Genomic DNA, 19,340 nt, shown 5'->3' with positions numbered 1-19,340 from the left:
TCCCTTTTGAGACTGAGTGGTCATATATTGTCTTGGACAATCGGTTTATGAATACATTTCGCGCATTTGTGATGCCTGGGTACGTTAAAACTAGCTGTGCATAACACCACACGTATCGTTTACGGCATTGTCGCCCGTTTTAGTACAGTCTGGCTTGATTGACAATTCGTTTATTCAGTAGGCGAGAGTATAAGCTTTCTAACGATGTGAAACATGTCTAATTCTGCTTTTGGAATAGTGTTTTATAGGTCAGCGTAACCGAAAATTTTCTTATCATCGTATTCACTTTGTGTTAGCAGTAAAAGACGCTGCACCTAAGGAAACGTTGTTAACAATTTTTCATAATTTCATGGAAAATGTTATTATTATTGAGGACTGGGCATAGCTAAGCCATATATTTGCTGATAGACCAAGCTGACATCGTTTTCTGGAGCAAAACAGAAGCGGATTGAACTTGTTGATTTACTGTCTCCATCTACTGAACACAGATAAAATTTCATAATTTCTATGTAAGTATTACTGCTCAAAATATTTTGGTTATACACGTTATTTTTGGATTGAGTGTCTTTAAATAGGTTAGTGGTATTATATAATGTGGATATTTCACACTGTAACGTAAGCGTTAGTTAGTAGTGTAATAGTTTTTGTGATGCATGTAACAGTGATGGTCAGTGGAGGATACGCTAAAAAGAAAAACCAAAAACAGACCAAAATACACAGAATCCTCGTCCATTTCGTCAGCCTACAAAACATAACATAACAAAAACGAAATTGTATGGGGAGCGACTCCAACAACTGGCGCATATTTATTACATTCACAACGGGACGCCGTCGCTGATCCACCGCGTCACTTACTGTCCTCATTAGTTTTTCTTAGATACTTCCTAGTCCTGGTTGTAGCAGCCCGACGGTGGAAACAGAAACGGTAATCGTTCCCGTGAGTACTGAGCAGCGCGGAACGGCATGAAGTGGCTCTGGTAACGGTTCGGCCCTATGTAGGAAAAGCGCCTGAAGAGGTGGCTGTTAGGCAAACGCCAGGAGCTCGATAGCACAGGTGGCAGCGCTGTTTTATTAAGTGCTGCTGGAAACATGAACGCGTCAGTGCAGTTTGGTGTCATTATTTGTGCCTTATGGCTTGCAGGTTAGCTTTTCTCAGTATAGATAGATACGGTATGGGTAGTTTTGCACGCAAACTTTGTCAGACGTGTGGTTCTGAGACAAAAAAAGGTTGTCTTCTCGGGGAGGTTCGGAGAATTCTCTCCTGGCAGGGGAATTGAGGATCGGCTTGCCTTCTCCCTTCCCTGGAGACCAGGGCTTCCCCAGCGGGGCAAGGCAGTTTGGAGTTCCTGTGAAGGCGCTCTCTGGAAACAGCGGTGACTAATACGGTGAACTGGTGAGGGTTCTCCCCACTCGATTAAGCAAAGCGGCTTTTCTATTAGGCGACAGCCTTCCTGCTGCCGTTTGGTCAGATTACACGGCAGTTAAAGGGAGGCTTCCGGACAGACGCATATCGACTGGTTTGGTCTTCCTGCATGCTCCTCCAGAAAGCCTTGTTTATGCTGCTGACATTCGCTGGCTTGTCCAGGAAGCTTCCCCAGATTACGGGCGTGTCGAGCAGGGGGAGAAGCTGTTCTCCCGCTTCCTCGCTGGCCCGGACCCAGCGTTGAGAGCCACACGCAGGCCGCTCCTGACTGTGGGACCCTTCTCATCCGAAGCAGCCACCGGTCATGTGACCGTTGACAAGAGGCGGAGGTCCAGGGCTGATGGAGGCATCTCAGAGGGCTGCTACCCCTGGGCCTCCCTGGGCCTCCCTGGGGCTCCTCCTGCAGTGGAGATTCTGCATCAACTACCGCCGGCGATGTGGGTGGGTTACATCCTTGACAACCTGGCAGACTCTTCCTGGTTTAGCACGCTCGTCTCTTCAGTCGCCTCCTGGCAGGTGGAGGTGGCTACAGGAGTCAGGGAGAACACGGCCTTCTCCACTGGGCGGGGCCTGTACCTGTCCCGGGCCACTCCTCAGGCCTGAATAATTATCCGGCTGCGTTTCAGCGTACGATAGAGCCAACCCTCAGGGACCTGCTATGGCACATCTGCATGGTCTGCCTGGATGTTCATTCATAGGCACACATCTGAGGACCACCTTGCCCACCTGGAGGAGCTGTTATCCAGGATACAGTCAGCTGGCCTAAAACTCAGCTGTCAGAAATGCCACCTTCCAGGTCGCGTGGTGTATCTATGGACCTGTCATGGCCTTCAGCCCAACCGGAAGAACACAAGGTTAAGGCCTGGGCGTCTCCTTGCCCCCCCTCAGAGGTAAGGGCCTGTGGTCATACTGCCGGCAGTTTAAAAACTTCACAACATGCAGTGCCCTTGCATCGCCTGACAGGGGTGAAATGTGCCAATTTAATGGACTGTTTGAGGCAGCTACTCACAGTGCCTGAAGGGGGTGCTCACGTCTGCCCCTACTGTGATGCTGCCTAACTTTTCTGTCTCTTTCAGGATTTACACTGATTCCCCTAAAGAGTCTGTGGGGGGCAGCGTTGGCACAGGATATCCAGGAACTTGAATGTGCTGTTGCCTGTGCCAGCCAGGCTCTAGCCAAAGCTCAGGAGCAGCAGTCCACTTTCGGTAGAGATCTGTGGGCTGTCATGTGGGCTGTGTGCAAGTTTAAGCACTATGTTGGACGGACCACATTCCCCATCACACCTGATCACCGCTCTCTGCTGGGCCATAGGCTTTTGGTTATTGATAATGACCCCACCTGGATGGAGTGGCTGATGATTTCTGGAGCTGAACCCGTTTGACTGGGTCATTGCTCTTTCCATACAAGCACGGGTGCACTGTCTCCCTTAATTATCACATCTTATGACCTGCCATTTCTTTAAGATGTTCTTAATGGTAGAAGTGGGCTTGGCTTAACAGAGTGCATCATCAGATGTTTTGTTTTTGGTAAACACATGGCGCACGTGTCACTTCTAATTATGCGGAACTGGCTTTATTATGTGGAGCCAGCAGCCGCAGGTGACCTTTAATTAAAAAGCAGGCAGGCGCATCACAAAACAGCTGCCCGACGGATTAACCAACATGGCCTATTAGAGAGCTCTGTGTGTGTACACCTCACAGACCCAAACCCGTCATTAAGGGCTCTAAATCCGAGCTCTCCGGGTGAGGCAGTGTTACCGTGGAGACGGCGGGAGTCCGCCTGCAACCTTCCTCTCAGTCTCTGTGTCCCTCCGGTGTTCTCCTCTTGAGCTTTCCAGTTTGAGCCAGCTGTAAATGCAAAATGAGAACAGTAACTCACTGTAGAGCTGAGCTGTTAAAAATATGATCCAGGTCAACTGAGGATTTTCAGTTAGGGGCCGGATTCTCTGTTCGCTAAAGGTATGTGAGGTATTATATGTACAGTGCTGCATCTCAAAGCAAGTATAGTTTCCAATTACAAAACTGTAAAATGACCCCCAAATACATGCTTTTTATTGCACCTGACCAGACATGCAATATTAAGCGTGGTTATAAATTTAGAATCATATTACCAAGCGGATGTCTGATCATGCCAAAGGTTTGAATAACAGGGCATTTCGAATAACCCTATCTATGACTTGTTTTCAACTGGTAGCACTAAAACAAATGGTTTGGTGCTGTCATTCTAAAACTGTGTTTGTTTGTTTTTTTTGTTTTTTTAATGATCTGATTTAATGATGTGCGGACTGAACTTACTGTCACATAAAATATACCTCCCTTGTTACAACAGTTTTATTTGGATCAAACATTAAGGTACACAATGTTTTATGCCTAGAACAGATTCCAGCTAATTGTAAGACCTCGTTGATTTTAATCAGAATGTGTATATACCTATGTGTATGTAATAAACATCAGTAAGATTTAGATAGCACCAGCTGCATGCGGAACTTGTAATTATAGGATTATCATTTCCCCACTTAGATGTGCATCTCATAAACTTCAGTGGTGGTTGAGTTCAGTCAGCCCCACCCCCACCCTACCCCCACCCCACTCATTATGAAGTCTTTTAGGGCCCTGTCTTTGTGTACCTTCCATTCAGAGATGAACTTGCACTGTTTTATCACTATTATTATTATTATTATTATTTCTGCTGCTGCTACTAGAGTCCTGTCCAGGAGGGCTGCAGTGCCTGTTGTTTTCCTTATTCATTGAAGTCACTGATTGGCTAAAGAATCCCCACTCCTTGTTCTCAAGGATTTAATTGGCTGCTGATTGAAAGGAAACCACAGATACATGCAGACCCTGCGGCCCTCCAGGACTGTTTGACATCACTGCCACAGAAATTCTGCACGAAAGATGATCACACTGTAAGAGAGAAACATCAGTGGCACAGTTAGCCTTGTTCCAGTGTTAAGGAGCATCCCCAGCTGTGTGTAAATCCCGGCCCTGCACCCAGAGGGGACTCCCAGAATCCCCTGCTTCCAGGGATGTGACGGCAGTCTTTCCCTCCCATGTAGATATTAATGAGTGTTTGCAGCCTGGGTTTTGCGAGAACGGAAACTGTGTCAACACTCGCGGGAGCCACTCCTGCGTGTGCAGGACGGGATATTTACTGGACGCGTCTCACGGGATCTGTGTCTGTAAGTACGGGGGCCCTGACCAGGAGGTGAATGTGCTCTATCGCCGGGTTGGCATGACGGCAGCAGGAATAAAGCCGAGCTGAAGCAGCACAGAACACCGAAGCCGCATGCTGACGGCCTATTAGGCATCTACAGTCACATCTGCAGTTATACTGACAGCATATTGCACATCTACAGTCACATCTACAGTAATACTGACAGTGTATTACATGTCTAGTCACATCTACAGTTATACTGACAGTGTATAAACATCTACAGTCACATCTACAGTTATACTGACAGTGTATTACATGTCTAGTCACATCTACAGTTATACTGAAAGCGTATAAACATCTACAGTCACATCTACAGTTATACTGAGAGCGTATTACACATCTGCAGTCACTACTACACTCACATCTACAGTTATACTGACAGCATATTACACATCTGCTGTCATATCTACACTCACATCTACAGTTATACTGACAGAATATTACACATCTGAAGTCACATCTACAAGCTTTTTTTCTGGATTTTTTTTTACACCTTGATGTAAAATACCTAACACCCACACAAACATTGAGCACACTCACACACACACACACACACACGCACACTCTCTCACACACACACACACACACACTCTCTCACACACACACACGCACACACAGTTCTGCACACAGGTCAGTGATGCTCTCAGTCGGCTTATTCCATCGGGCATTTGTGAGGGCTGCTGGGCCTGATCAATGCCGACTGGGCTGGGCTGTGCCTGTGACTGCGCCGGGCCTGAGCAATGCCAGCTGGGCTGTGCCTGTGACTGCGCCGGGCCTGAGCAATGCCGGCTGGGCTGGGCTGTGCCTGTGACTGTGCCGAGGCTTGCCTGTGCTGCTGCTACCTTCCGCTTCACCGCTAAACCCTGCGCCTGGAAAAGCCTGGACCAGCAGGCCCAGCTCCCCGACGGGGCGGGGGGGGGTGGGGGGGGTCAAGCGCTCGCTTTCTCCATCTCGCCCCCTCCCCTTGGCTTCTGGCTTCGACCCGCTGGACTGCGGAAAGCTCTTGTCTGTCTTACGCATCTTGTTACCCGTCTGGGTACACATTAAATCATGACCCTCTCGCCGAAAGGCCACCTGAATGCTCTCAAACTCTCCTTTCCGTGTCCCCGCCCTTTGACCCCTCGGCGTCACTGGTGTGTCCGCACATGGTGTTTGGCATGAGAAGGTTTGTCCTGTCGATGTTCTCCTGTGCTCACTCCATCAGTCCCACACAGGGAGAAGAGGCCATCTACGGTACGAGTGCACATTAGCGAAAGGTGTTGTGTTATATAGCAACCGTCCTGTTAGCTCAAAAACGGCTGCTCGGACCAGGCCAAATCTCAGTGAACGATGAATTCAGTATTAATCATATGACGCTTTTAAAAATGTGGCTTGCAGGGGTTTATTGGATGGAAACCATTAATCAGACTATTGGGGAACATGGTGGCAAGCAAGACCTGTTCACATCTGCACAAGATATGGCTTCTTATTTACAGACTTCGTTGTGAACAGCTGCTACATCCCTTGTGTCCTTTTCCCAACTACACTAATAAGGCTGGGAAAAAAGTTCATTTATCAACTTGTCCATTTGGAAAACTGTTTAAATCTGGTCTGTTTGGTTTATGCAAACCTGGATCACGTGGAATGCATCCTCTTTAAACCAAGTTCACACCGAGTCAAAATTCCATCATTATGAAATAAGGCGGGTCATGTAGGGATTTCATAGCAGTGTGAACAAGGCTGCATGTTCCCACAGGAGCAGGTGATGAAATATTCCTCCTCATTGGCCAGTCTCAAGCTTCAGTTTCCCCATATCTATGAGACCAAGGATAATAAAATGGGTGGAATGTTGGTGTTGTCACCTTCTGCATAGAAACCAGAGAGAAGCTCCACCAATCACAGACTGTGTTAGAAGTCAAAAACGGAGCAACCACGACGATGATTGGTGGATACTTTCTGGCTATATATCCAAGAGCCCTTATCACAAAAGGGACTATAACTAGAAGGCATCCACCAATTACAAATGGCTTTGTTCTATTTGTTGTTACCAACATACCGTGTGATTGGTGGAGAGCTCCTCTCTGGCTTCAATGAAAGAGTGATGATGTTTTAGTGTCCTGGCAGGAGACCAGGAAGTTCTCTTGATGTTCTCAAATTCATCATCTCCCTTTCAGCAGCTGCTGGGAAACTGCACCAATCTCAGTCTGTTACATAGACCCTTGATTACCATGGCAATCTTTAGCAAAAGCTGCTCAGCTCAGGTGTTTGCTCATGTAGCTGAAGAGGTAGTGAGCACATCACCTGTCCACTTGTTCAGTTGCAGCCATGAAGGCTCTTTAATTAAGATGCCAACTCTGATTGGCCGGCTGGCATGCTTGGGTCCTGACAGGGTAAAGAGAGGAGTCTGTTGTGTGTCTCCTCCTGTTAAGGCGCTGTTCCTGCGTGTGGATGGGCCCCATGGTCGGGTATGAAATCCGGACCTTGCCAGTGCTGACCCTGGCCAACAGCCCTGCGGGGTGGTATGCCCTTAGCCATGGTCATGTGATCATTGTGCCCGAGCTCAATTGGTGCATTGATGGGTGAAAAGATGCAGCAGCTCTCATAGTGTTTTTCAGAGGGGGTCCTCATTACTCTCCCAAATTAACAGAGGGGAGGTCAGTAATGAGCTTAGCTTACAAATTCAACTGAGCGCTCCACTTGTAAGGGGGATATCAGGACCCTTCACCGGCGAAGGGAATTCACTGTGGGTTTGATAGGTGTTCAGCTGAGGCTCACTTAAAATTTGGAATGTCTCTGTGAGTCTCTTACAGTATGGTGCTCCTAATTGGATCTCAGTTTGCAAAGGTTTTCACTATGAGTGCAGCCTTGGCCTGATAGTTGTAGGTTCAAGCCATGATTGCAGGTAGTATGGTAACAGCCTGAGCAACTGGCAGTAACTGTGGCGAAAATCCCCTTGCAACCTCCTGACAGAACTATTGCACAACGGATAGGGAGGTGGAAAGAACATATCAGAAAGAGCCAGTTGTAATGGAGGCTACTTCCTAAAAAAATGTCATGTGAATGCATCTAGTTCCAGGGAAACAGAATGGTAGCTTGAGGACAGGGAGGAAGCAGCTGCCCCGGTCCCCTCTGCCCCATGAGTGGGGCGCTTCCTCCACCCCTTCCACCCCTCACACGCTTTCTCGCTTGCCCGCCCCGCAGCCCAGAAGGTCATTTCGGAGGACAAGGGGCAGTGCTACCGCATCGTGAGCCAGGGGACCTGCACCCTGCCCATCCTGAGGAACATCACCAAGCAGATCTGCTGCTGCAGCCGAGTGGGCAAGGCCTGGGGCAGGAGCTGCGAGAAGTGCCCGTACTTCGGCTCGGGTGAGCGCGCACGTCGGAGCGTGCACGTCAAAGTGTGCACGTCAGAGCGCGCACGTCAATGTGTGCATGTCAGAGCCTGCAAGCATAATTCACGGAGCTCTTAAACTCCAGCAATGTTCTTGTATGAACACACTCCTGAGCTTGCCGTTGTGTTTGTTTACAGATGGCTTTAAGGAGATCTGCCCAGCTGGGCCTGGATACCAATACTCAGCCTCGGCAAACAATTTCCACCAGAGGGCGCAAGAGCAGCTGGGCACCGCGGGGGCCTCCCTCACCCCTCAGAGTAGACCCCAGCTGCCGTCCAGCGCAGGCAGCCACACAGCTCAGAGTAGACCCCAGCTGCCGTCCAGCACAGGCAGCCACACCGCTCAGAGTAGACCCCAGCTGCCGTCCAGCGCAGGCAGCCACACCGCTCAGAGTAGGCCCCAGCAGCCAGCTGGCAGTGCCCAGAGAGGTAATGTATTGATTCCAAGGATGTTTTAAATATTCATGGTACCGTGGGCTCTATTTCTCGGTCATTGGCGCAGCACATGGGCGCACGGAGTGTGGCTGTTGAATGCTGGTATTTTAGTGACCAGGTGAGGCGCCCACAGCTCAAAGTGTGCGGCACAGATGGGAAATGGGCTGGATTAGGATGAGTCTCTTATCAGTGGGTGTGTTGCAGCTTGATTCATTCTTAGCCAATCAACTGACCTCGTCTCATTGCCTTTAAGAGCCGTGCGCTTTGTGCGGGGTGTACTGCCAATTTCTGCAGTTTACCACTGCAATGGAAGAGAAGGATCAGGATGTACTAATCACACATTTCTCACAAGTTGTTCTTTTGTGGAAGGTACAGAGTAGGGCTGTCGCTTTTCTTTTTTATTTCAAAAATGGACTTTTAACGAATCTCATAAGAGAAATTTGGTTGAATTTTCTTCTGTCAGAATTTCAATTAAACATTGCCTAAGCATTTATTATGGACCACTTTTAATTTCACATTGAACCTGTAGCTAAATAGCTTAAACATGCTATGCTATGGCTAAGAAATCATGGCAACAGCATTGTGAAGTTTTGTTAAACAAAATAAAACCAGGGAAGATCATGCCAATGCCAGTGATCCCATTCACAGAAGCAAAATAACTTGATATTAACTGTTACTCAAACCAAAGAAAAAAATTATAACGCACAATTACATCATTAATTCACATTACTTAAACCAAACTGAACTGCATGGTTTGCAGTGCCCCCTGGAGGCTATTGGAGGTGAAACACCGCAGGTAGTCATAGCTGGCTGAGCTCTGCTAGCCTTTGAGCTTTCCTTAAAGTTCAGATGCTCTTTAGAAAGAATTAACCAGATGAACCTCTGTCATTTCCACACAAGCACAAATCTTTTATTAAAAAAAGACATCCTCTGTTATTTCACAGAATCTGAAGGAGCCCTTCTGTGTTCAGGAATTAAATGCAATCTCTGAAAGGGTGTCTAAAGATTTGTCACAGTTTCACAAGTTGTTATTGTCTTAACAGATTTAGTAAATAACAGGAGTATTACAACTCTTATCTGTTTTGCTAAACTGAAATGCCACCATAGACTGATATCTGCTGCGCTTTCTCAGATCAATCATGTCCTTTTCTTTTTAGCAGCAATCCTTCCACAGCAAACCGGTGCCACGCGAAGTGATGGACAGCCCTTTAGGCCCCTCCTCGTTCCAGCCACGCCCCGTCCAGCTCCACCCAGGCCAGGTACGCTGTCTGTCTCAGACGGAACTGAAGTAGCACTATTTATATACACAGCAGCCGCAATCATCATGTTACACTTCACTGTTGTGAAGAAAAACGGTTGACCCGCAGCCTGTTTCAACACTCTCAGCGATTTATTAACAACATTCTGACTACTGAAGTTTGCATTGGTAGGAGCATCATTCATTAGGTATACTGTATGCCTTCAGCACATGCGTTAGGTATCATTTCCTGGTTTCTGTTGGTTGCCTTTCCCTGTTCCCAGTGTTATTTTTCTTTGATAGTCAGAGGTTATGTTTTGCTAATGGTAATCCTTCTTAATGCCTCCTCAACCTTCCCACTTGATTTTTGCTTGAGTGGTTCACCATTTCCCTGCAAGACAAAAGCCTTTCATTCTTCCATAAATGTTTGAAACAATCCAATCCAATCTGAAGAAAAGAATGTGATTAAAGAACTCAAGGCATTTAATCGCTCTGGAAATTTCACATTTTCAGCATAATGCAAAGCCTTGAAAAGCAGGCTGTTTTGTTCTTGGTTTTTGGCAGTGTCGTCCCAGTCCTGTTTCCCCCGTTGCAAGTTCCTTTTTGTTCGGGAGGGCTGAAGAGCAAGCCTTCCAGGTTAGCAAGCTGGGGGCATGGCACTAAGTTTGGAGCTTTTTCCTTTAGGATTTTCTTTTTTAAATTTTTGGTCCCACTTCAGAGGCTTCCTCCACAGTGGGTCCCTCCTCTCAGAAGACCAGGCCTCCCCCTGCTCCCCCTTCTGCGGGGTGACGGTGTCAGGGCGGCTTGGCCTGGTGTTTTATACTCTCCACAGAGGCCTGGTTGTGCAAGATCAGGCTGAGCTTAAAGAGTGCGTCCCTGCCCCAGTGTGTACAGTAGCAGGATTGTGTGCAGTCATTCAGCACCTGTGTGTAGGTGTACCGCGACCCTGCCCCAGTGTGTACAGTAGCAGGATTGTGTGCAGTCATTCAGCACCTGTGTGTAGGTGTACCCACTGTGATCCCCCAACTGCCTTTCATGCTGCTGGTGCAAAGGTGAGCAAATGTGAAGAGTGCTTCCTGAGCAACAGTTTGTTCCCCAGTGTAAAATCATTTACTTTCCTTACTTTCATCAAAGCAAGAATGGGCAAAATTCTTTATTTCCCATTTTCTTATTTTAAGTGACTGATACAGTTATGTGCATAATCCCTATTGTTTTCTAATTCACAATTACTTTTCTCTTTAAAATACTGAGGGGTCTGCTGTTGAGATGATTTAATTTTGGCCCATTTTGTTTTCCAGGTGCCTATCTTTTCCCATAAATTAATAGTGTCTCTGGTCTAATTTGCTTGTTGCCAATTCCGTCTGCCAACAAAAGAATGGAAGCAAAGCATCTCTAAAAATGGGTCATAACACAATCTAAAAGCCATTCAGTCACTTCTATGTCAAACCCACACAACAGCCATTCAGTAACAGCTGTGTCCAATCTATCCAAAAGCCATTCAGTCACCCCTGTGTCAAACCCATCCAAAAGCCATTCAGCCTCTCCTGTGTCCAACCTATCCAAAAGCCATTCAGTCACCCCTGTGTCCAATCTATCCAAAAGCCATTCAGCCTCTCCTGTGTCCAACCTATCCAAAAGCCATTCAGCCTCTCCTGTGTCCAACCTATCCCAAAGCCAGTCAGTCACAGCTGTGTCACAGCAATCGAAAAGCCATTCAGTCACTCCTGTGTCCAGCCTATCCAAAAGCCATTCAGTCACAGCTGTGTAAAACCTGTCCATATGCCTATTCATTTACTGCCTGAATGTGAAATCTGGATGTGGCTTGTTGAACGCTTGGCTTGTGTGACACTCTGTCTCTACTCCTTGTTCTGGCTCAGAGTAAGGCAGTAGAATGCAATGGGATTTTCACAGTTGCGAAGGTCAACTACAAGAGCAACTAGATTTGTTGTACTGTCCTTTGACAAAAAACCCAACTGTTAATACCAGGTCTTGACTACCATGGAAACTATGGAATATGAATTAAAACTTCTTTTTTTACATTCTTTATTAAAAAACAAAGATTGGTACTGTGATTTTGGATTACACCTGGTCAAACACGCATGCCACACCTATTACACCTGGTCAAACACACTTGCCACACCCTCTACACCTGGCCAAACACACATGCCACACCCTCTACACCTGGCCAAACACGCATGCCACACCCTCTACACCTGGCCAAACACGCTTGCCACACCCTCTCTGTCCCAGCTCCTTGAGTTCTCTGCTCAGATGCTCTAGTGGTGAGTACATAAGTAAATGGCGCTGGCTGGTAAAAGCTACGCTGTGCCATTTTATGGCTACAGGACCGTGTTTTTCAGCAGATGGTAAACAGGCGTGCTAGTGCCTGATGGTAACATATATCCAGGCACAGGCCAGTGTTCCATCATTCTTCCTTAAAAACTGGCTGAGCAATAACGAAAATTCAAGAAAAAAAATTTCAATGGAAAAAATCTATTGATTCCAGGCCAGAGTTCTTATACTCAAGTGTGGGATTTACTCTGTCATATTTAATACAAGAGGAGCTGCAGGATGTTCTTTTTAAGTTCTTTTGAAGAAAACTTCTTGACAAATGTTTCTACCATGAACTTCATAGCAGTATTTTTAGACAATGGTCATCTGTTCTTACAGAATTAGAACTCAAACTTGACGGAAAGAGGCAGATTTCAGTTCACTCTGTACACAAGTATATTTAAGTATTTTTATATTTAGTCACTTGAATCTTTCACCACAGACTGCATATTCATTCACATACATCAGGGGTTGTCATCTGGTTTTGATCCAGGGTCCCCCAGTCAGGCTGAAAGACTTCCCAGGAACCCCCGTCATAAGTTAAAAAGGGTTATATTTAAAAATATTAAAAAAGAGATGGCAGACCAGGGTAGGGTAGGGTAAGGTCGAGTGTGATTGTGGATAAAATATACTGCAGTATTTGTGATCTAAACTAAACTATACCAGCAAAGTAGAACAGCAACAGTTTTTTTTCTGAAGTTGAGGAAATGTTTTTATTTCTTTATCCCCAGAACAGCACATGTATCGATACTGCCACCTACTTTCGTCACCTGGAAGTGAGGCTGACTGTTTCAGAAAGCTAAAGATTGTTTTGGATGTTAAATTTGTCGATTCATGTGACAGCGCATGCGAGCAATGTCACATAAATAAATAAACGTTGTTGTGGCAAACACGCCTGCCACAGGCCACCGAAGTGGCTTTCCAAGGGGCCTTCCAGCACAGAGACACAGGGAGATGATGTTCAAAAAGTCCACATTTATTTTACAAGGGTTGGCAAGATGTTACTGCCAAGGAGCAGATGTTAAAACACTGTAATGACAGAGAGGCTCCTTCATGTGAGTGGGGATGGCAGATTTAACCTGTGCGCACTGATTACCTCACTACGCACAGGTGCAGCCATTCCTGCCCCCGGGTCCAATTAGCCTGGCCAATCATCTAATTCTTAACCAATTATCCAATTGGCCAGGTCTAATTAGCTTGACCCAGGGCAGGTGTGGCTGCTTAAACCAGCCATCCCCACACCACAGTTGTGTTTCTCAGTATACATTGCAGTTCGTAAGTATTTGAACAGTGACTCAATTTTTGTTGATTTGGCTCTGCACTCCAGCACATTGGATTGGAAATGAAATAACATTGAACCTCCTATGAGCTTTAACCTCATATCCATTATTTAGTTTCAAATCTAATCTGTACAGAGACAAAACAACAAAAATTGTGTCACTGTCCAAATACAGACTGCACTGTAATTCCATTATGTGAGATTATGTGGAATAGGTTCAGGTTGTGGAATGGAGAGTGTCTTTTTATACAATATATTTGTGTGTTCTTTCTATGTGAAGCACTTTGGGTTACAATCCTTATATGAAAATGTGCTATAGAAATAAAGTTATTGTTGCTGTTATTATTATTATTATTATTATTATTATTATTATTATTATTATTATTATTATTAATATTATTGTTGTTGTTGTTGTTTTGTCGTTGTTAGAAACATTGTGTATGTCATGTGTGAAGGGAACTCTGTGTGTGTTGTGGTGTCATGTGTGAAGGGAACTCTGTGTGTGTTGTGTCATGTGTCAAGGGAACTGTGTGTGTGTTGTGGTGTCATGTGTGAAGGGAACTGTGTGTGTGTTGTGGTGTTGTGTGTGAAGGGAACTCTGTGTGTGTTGTGGTGTTGTGTGAAGGGAACTGTGTGTGTGTTGTGGTGTTGTGTGAAGGGAACTGTGTGTGTGTTGTGGTGTCATGTGTGAAGGGAACTCTGTGTGTGTTGTGGTGTTGTGTGAAGGGAACTGTGTGTGTGTTGTGGTGTTGTGTGAAGGGAACTGTGTGTGTGTTGTGGTGTCATGTGTGAAGGGAACTCTGTGTGTGTTGTGTATGTCATGTGTGAAGGGAACTCTGTGTGTGTTGTGGTGTCGTGTGAAGGGAACTGTGTGTGTGTTGTGGTGTCATGTGTGAAGGGAACTGTGTGTGTGTTGTGGTGTCATGTGTGAAGGGAACTCTGTGTGTGTTGTGTATGTCATGTGTGAAGGGAACTCTGTGTGTGTTGTGGTGTCATGTGTGAAGGGAACTCTGTGTGTGTTGTGTATGTCATGTGTGAAGGGAACTCTGTGTGTGTTGTGGTGTCATGTGTGAAGGGAACTCTGTGTGTGTTCTGGTTGTCCAGCGCTACGTGCGTGTGAGGCCGACCCCCGGATCTGTGGGTCGGGTCGCTGCGTGAACCTGCCGGACGGGAAGCACACCTGCGTTTGTAACCCTGGTTACCAGCTGAACGCCCAGCAGGGGCGGTGCCAAGGTGAGGCCACGCCACACTGCCCACGTGTGGCACCCCTGACCACACAGAGTACAGTACTCCCAAGACTGGCCAATCAGAATACACTACCGTAATACAGCCACCGATCATTGTGCTGAGTGTAGTCAGAAACCTTTAGCCTCCTTTTAGCCTTTCAGGTAAATATGACCCATTTAAGATTTTAATATACAAGAAATACTGGATACCTTTTTTTTTTCTTTTTTCATGAACTTATGTGGAGCGTTTAGACTAACAGATGTGTTGTGAATGTCCGTGCCAATGTGTTTTCAAAGTTAGTCCTGAATTACCATTATTGATCAGTTTGTGTCAGTAATGCTTCAGTGTTTCGAGATTCCCCAGTGAAAAGGTGATGCCACTTTCTATACTGTGATCCCCTCTCTGTCGGCAACCCTCTCTGAATAAGGAAGAAAACCCCTATAAGAACAAACTGTCTCTCCTCGTTTTTTTGCAGTAAAATAAAGAAAAATACAGCAGGTTAAATATTTTCTAAAACAGGCCATATGTGTTAAAAATATATTCGTTGTCTTTATGTAGCTCTGTTCACCAGGGAATGCTTGTTTCAGCCCTGTGCTGCTGATGCATTGTGTAACTTGGTGCTCCTACAGATGAATCTATCTGAGGTTAGTGAAGGTTCCCTGGGCCTCCTGTACAGTCATGAACCTGCTGCTCTCTCTCTCTCTGTTGTCTGAGGGCTTGCGTACGGACGCTCCCATGTTCTCTGCGCTCAAATCCCGTCCGCCTCCTGGTCCCGTCTGTTAACCTCAGTACAACTTTCCTTTCCCTACCCAACCGTCCACCATCCCACCCCACCCCCCCCCTTCCAGACGTGGACGAGTGCAGGAGAACTCCCCCACCCTGTGACCGCGGCCAGTGTCAGAACACAGACGGGGGGTACAGATGCACCTGTCCCACAGGATACCGGGCAGGACCCCTGGGCACCAGCTGCATAGGTACTACAGCACAGCATGTGAACCAAACTATGCAAATCTGTTTATGGGTCGCTGAAAAAATGAATGCATCCATAGTTCTTTCTTTACAAAAATTTTTGTGGTTTAGGCACATAGACACCATACTGCTTATTTTGGAAGGAATTTGAGGATTTATTGCAGTATGTCAATTCTGTTCTTTACAGAGGAACATAGCAAGAGGTCCATTAACCTGGACATGACTATTTTCAAAAATGACACTGGTAAACTTGAATCCATTATCTTCTGTAAACCTCTTAGTAGAAACACTTTGCTAAGAGCAGATAATCAACTGAAACACAACACACTGCTAGGCTATTTCTTGCTCTTGAGACGCAATTGTATTACCAATACAGAATTTGAAAATAGTATCTGTCAGATGCGTAGTAGATTTCTTCAGAGAGTGTGCAATGGTGCTGATATTACTGCCACCATTAACTGTGTCCATTATACTGACAGGAAGTCCCTCCTCTCCAGCTTAAGTTTAAGTGCGCTGCTCCCCTTCATATTTGCTGTTCTACAGAATTCAATCCGCTTGCTGGGATAATGAAACATTGGCCTGTTCTCCAGAGTGATCCTCTGTTGAAAAACGTATTTTGCTATGCTTCCCTTGTGTGCTTTTTTCATGCAACATAAAAGACAAAGTGGTTCACCATTTCCCCGCACAAAGCCCTCCTGACTGTCAGCGCCCCCTAGAGGGTTCTATCGCTAATTCTAGCAAAGTCAAAGTTTTCCGCCATCCGCGTATGGGCAAGGAGTGCAAAATGAAGTATTGTATTCGTTGTAACACCACCAATGTAATAGTCATGTCAAAATGTTCCCCACGCTACACTGTCACACCTGGCCCAGGGGCTGCTGATTTCTGACCGTTTCCTCCTCCTCTGAGCTGAAGAGCGTCTGTTGCGTGTGCTCTCTAACGCTCGTGCGCTCTCCGACAATCGCGTGCCCCCCGCCCCCCTGCAGATGTGAACGAGTGTGTCCAGACCCCGCGGCTCTGTTCCCCCGGCCAGTGCCAGAATACCCCCGGAAGCTTCCGCTGCACTTGTCCCGCCGGCTTCCAAAGCAGCCCGCAGCAAACGCAGTGTCTCGGTAAGAGTTCTCTCGAGCCTTCGACGTGCGCCCGGCGACGCGTCGATCGCTTGCCTTGAAATGCGCTGTGTTTTTTTTGTGCAGACGTAGACGAGTGTCGCCAGGCCCCCAGCCTCTGTGCTAACGGGCGCTGTGAGAACACCCTGGGCAGCTACAGGTGTGCGTGTTCCACTGGGTACAAGCTACAGGCCAACACCTGCACAGGTAAGACTTGAGATGTTTGAAATGGATGCCATTTTGGCATAAAATGGACGTCCTTTTCCAGTTCTTCTGCGCTATTCATATTCTCCAAATATGCCTTTTGTGTACATTTTCCTTCCATCTTCCCTGTTTTTCTTTTTCTTTCAGAGGATACTGATCAAGATACATATTGACACAAATATATTTAAAAATTGTCCTTAGGGTAAAGCAGCTTATGTTGTCTTCCATGGTAGAATAATTTTGGTGTGTCATTTCATATAACACCTTAGAGTTTAAAAGTCACAGAATACTAATCCTTAATCCAAAAAAATGTTTTTTTATATGGATGGCTTGAGAGTGATCCCAGTACTTGAATGGGGTGCTGACTTTAAGGCAAAAACAAAAATCAGGAGAGCGTGTGGCTTTCCAGAGCAGGGTTACAGACCCCGGACATTTTTGCCGTTTATGCTAGCGAAGGGAATTCTATTTTACCATGCTATATCATGAATATCAGTGCAGGCTCGTTAACCAGTTAGCATATAAAGAACCATCAGGCATCTGTTCCTCAGTTAAAACAGTATTCTACAATAAGCTAGCATGATGTCATGGAACAGTTCCATCGTGCAGGTTACAAATGAACACACGCCAGCTGTAAAACAGTTTCAGCATTGAATGTGCCAGTAGTTTAGGACAGGGCTGCCAAAACCTGTTCCTGGTGACCTGCCATTCTGTAAATTTTCATTTCAACCCTAATTTGGCACACCTTGATTCTATTAATGAGCAGTTCAATGAGATCTCTAGCCTTTGAATGAAGTGTGCTTTGTTAGGATTGTACTGAAAACCCTCTAGATGGGAGAACTCCAGGGACAGGGTTGGGAAGCCCTGGTTTAGGAACTGCCTGGGGTCAGCTCACCTGCCGAATGTGGGTTGATGGGAAGCAGATTTCAGATGCAGGTCAGATTTCAAAAAGCTGGCTTTGGATCCCTGATGTTCTGTGAAAGTGACAGATGGAGTTAAAAAGGGAGAAGATTAATGAGCAGACACCTGCACGGTTAGCCATGGATGTCATCTGTTCATAACCCTCTAAACTATTTCCATACAGCCACTACCAGAGAAACACAGATGGGTCTGATTTGAATTCTTAGACCCGCCCTTGTTTGCCTCATTGGAGTAACTGATTGGGAAAGAAGCTGAATGGCCTGTTATTCCAGATGTTAAACAGCTGCCAAAGGGACGTGTTAAAGCCCAGCAGGCTGTGATTCCTCAGGCCGAGGCGTTTCGACACCCTCTGTGTGTGTGTGTGAATGCTTTGTGTGTGTGTGTGGATGCTTTGTGCCTGAGCTGTGTGTGTGTGTGTGGATGCTCTGTGCGTGTGTGTGTGTGTGTGGATGCTTTGTGTGTGTGTGTGGATGCTTTGTGCCTGAGCTGTGTGTGTGTGTGTGGATGCTCTGTGCGTGTGTGTGTGTGTGTGGATGCTTTGTGTGTGTGTGTGGATGCTCTGTGCCTGAGCTCTGCGTGTGTGTGTGGATGCTGTGTGCCTGAGCTCTGTGTGTGTGTGTGTGGATGCTTTGTGCCTGAGCTCTGTGTGTGTGTGTGGATGCTCTGTGCCTGAGCTCTGCGTGTGTGTGTGGATGCTGTGTGCCTGAGCTCTGTGTGTGTGTGTGTGGATGCTTTGTGCCTGAGCTCTGTGTGTGTGTGTGGATGCTCTGTGCCTGAGCTCTGCGTGTGTGTGTGGATGCTGTGTGTGTGTGTGGATGCTTTGTGCCTGAGCTGTGTGTGTGTGTGTGGATGCTCTGTGCGTGTGTGTGTGTGTGTGTGGATGCTTTGTGTGTGTGTGTGGATGCTCTGTGCCTGAGCTCTGCGTGTGTGTGTGGATGCTGTGTGCCTGAGCTCTGTGTGTGTGTGTGTGGATGCTCTGTGCCTGAGCTCTGCGTGTGTGTGTGGATGCTGTGTGCCTGAGCTCTGTGTGTGTGTGTGGATGCTTTGTGCCTGAGCTGTGTGTGTGTGTGTGGATGCTTTGTGCCTGAGCTCTGTGCGTGTGTGTGTGTGTGTGTGTGTGTGGATGCTCTGTGCCTGAGCTCTGTGTGTGTGTGTGTGTGTGTGTGTGTGGATGCTTTGTGTGTGTGTGTGTGTGGATGCTCTGTGCGTGTGTGTGTGTGGATGCTCTGTGTGTGTGTGTGGCTGCTTTGTGCCTGAGCTCTGTGTGTGTGTGTGGATGCTCTGTGTGTGTGTGGATGCTCTGTGCGTGTGTGTGGATGCTCTGTGCATGTGTGCGGATGCTCTGTGCGTGTGTGTGTGTGTGTGTGTGTGTGGATGCTCTGTGCGTGTGTGTGGATGCTCTGTGTGTGTGTGTGTGGATGCTCTGTGCGTGTGTGTGGATGCTCTGTGTGTGTGTGGATGCTCTGTGCGTGTGTGTGGATGATTTGTGCCTGAGCTCTGTGTGTGTGTGTGGATGCTTTGTGCCTGAGCTGTGTGCGTGTGTGTGGATGCTCTGTGTGTGTGTGTGTGGATGCCTTGTGACTGAGCTCTGTGTGTGTGTGTGTGTGTGTGCGTGTGTGTGGATTCTC

General features: G+C 46.8%; 1 protein-coding gene across 17 annotated transcripts in view; it reads left to right on the top strand.

Moving 5' to 3' along the window:
• LOC118209620 (latent-transforming growth factor beta-binding protein 4) overlaps positions 1-19,340 on the top strand; it is a 133,092-nt gene that overhangs the window by 74,128 nt on the left and 39,624 nt on the right. For 13 of the 17 annotated variants that reach the window (XM_035385128.1, XM_035385129.1, XM_035385123.1 and 10 more), the window contains exons 10-17: positions 4,479-4,601; positions 7,817-7,981; positions 8,145-8,435; positions 9,599-9,700; positions 14,393-14,521; positions 15,364-15,489; positions 16,468-16,593; positions 16,678-16,797. In XM_035385128.1, coding sequence (XP_035241019.1) covers positions 4,479-4,601; positions 7,817-7,981; positions 8,145-8,435; positions 9,599-9,700; positions 14,393-14,521; positions 15,364-15,489; positions 16,468-16,593; positions 16,678-16,797 — 1,182 coding nt within the window. The remainder of the gene's footprint in view (positions 1-4,478; positions 4,602-7,816; positions 7,982-8,144; positions 8,436-9,598; positions 9,701-14,392; positions 14,522-15,363; positions 15,490-16,467; positions 16,594-16,677; positions 16,798-19,340) is intronic. The other 4 variants (XM_035385116.1, XM_035385115.1, XM_035385119.1 and 1 more) reach the window with 4 other exon arrangements.

This window comes from Anguilla anguilla, chromosome 12, assembly GCF_013347855.1.
Source record: "Anguilla anguilla isolate fAngAng1 chromosome 12, fAngAng1.pri, whole genome shotgun sequence".
Taxonomy (NCBI): domain Eukaryota; kingdom Metazoa; phylum Chordata; class Actinopteri; order Anguilliformes; family Anguillidae; genus Anguilla; species Anguilla anguilla.
The sequence above is the reverse complement of the archived record's forward strand: the minus strand, read 5'-3'. Positions and strand labels throughout refer to the sequence as shown.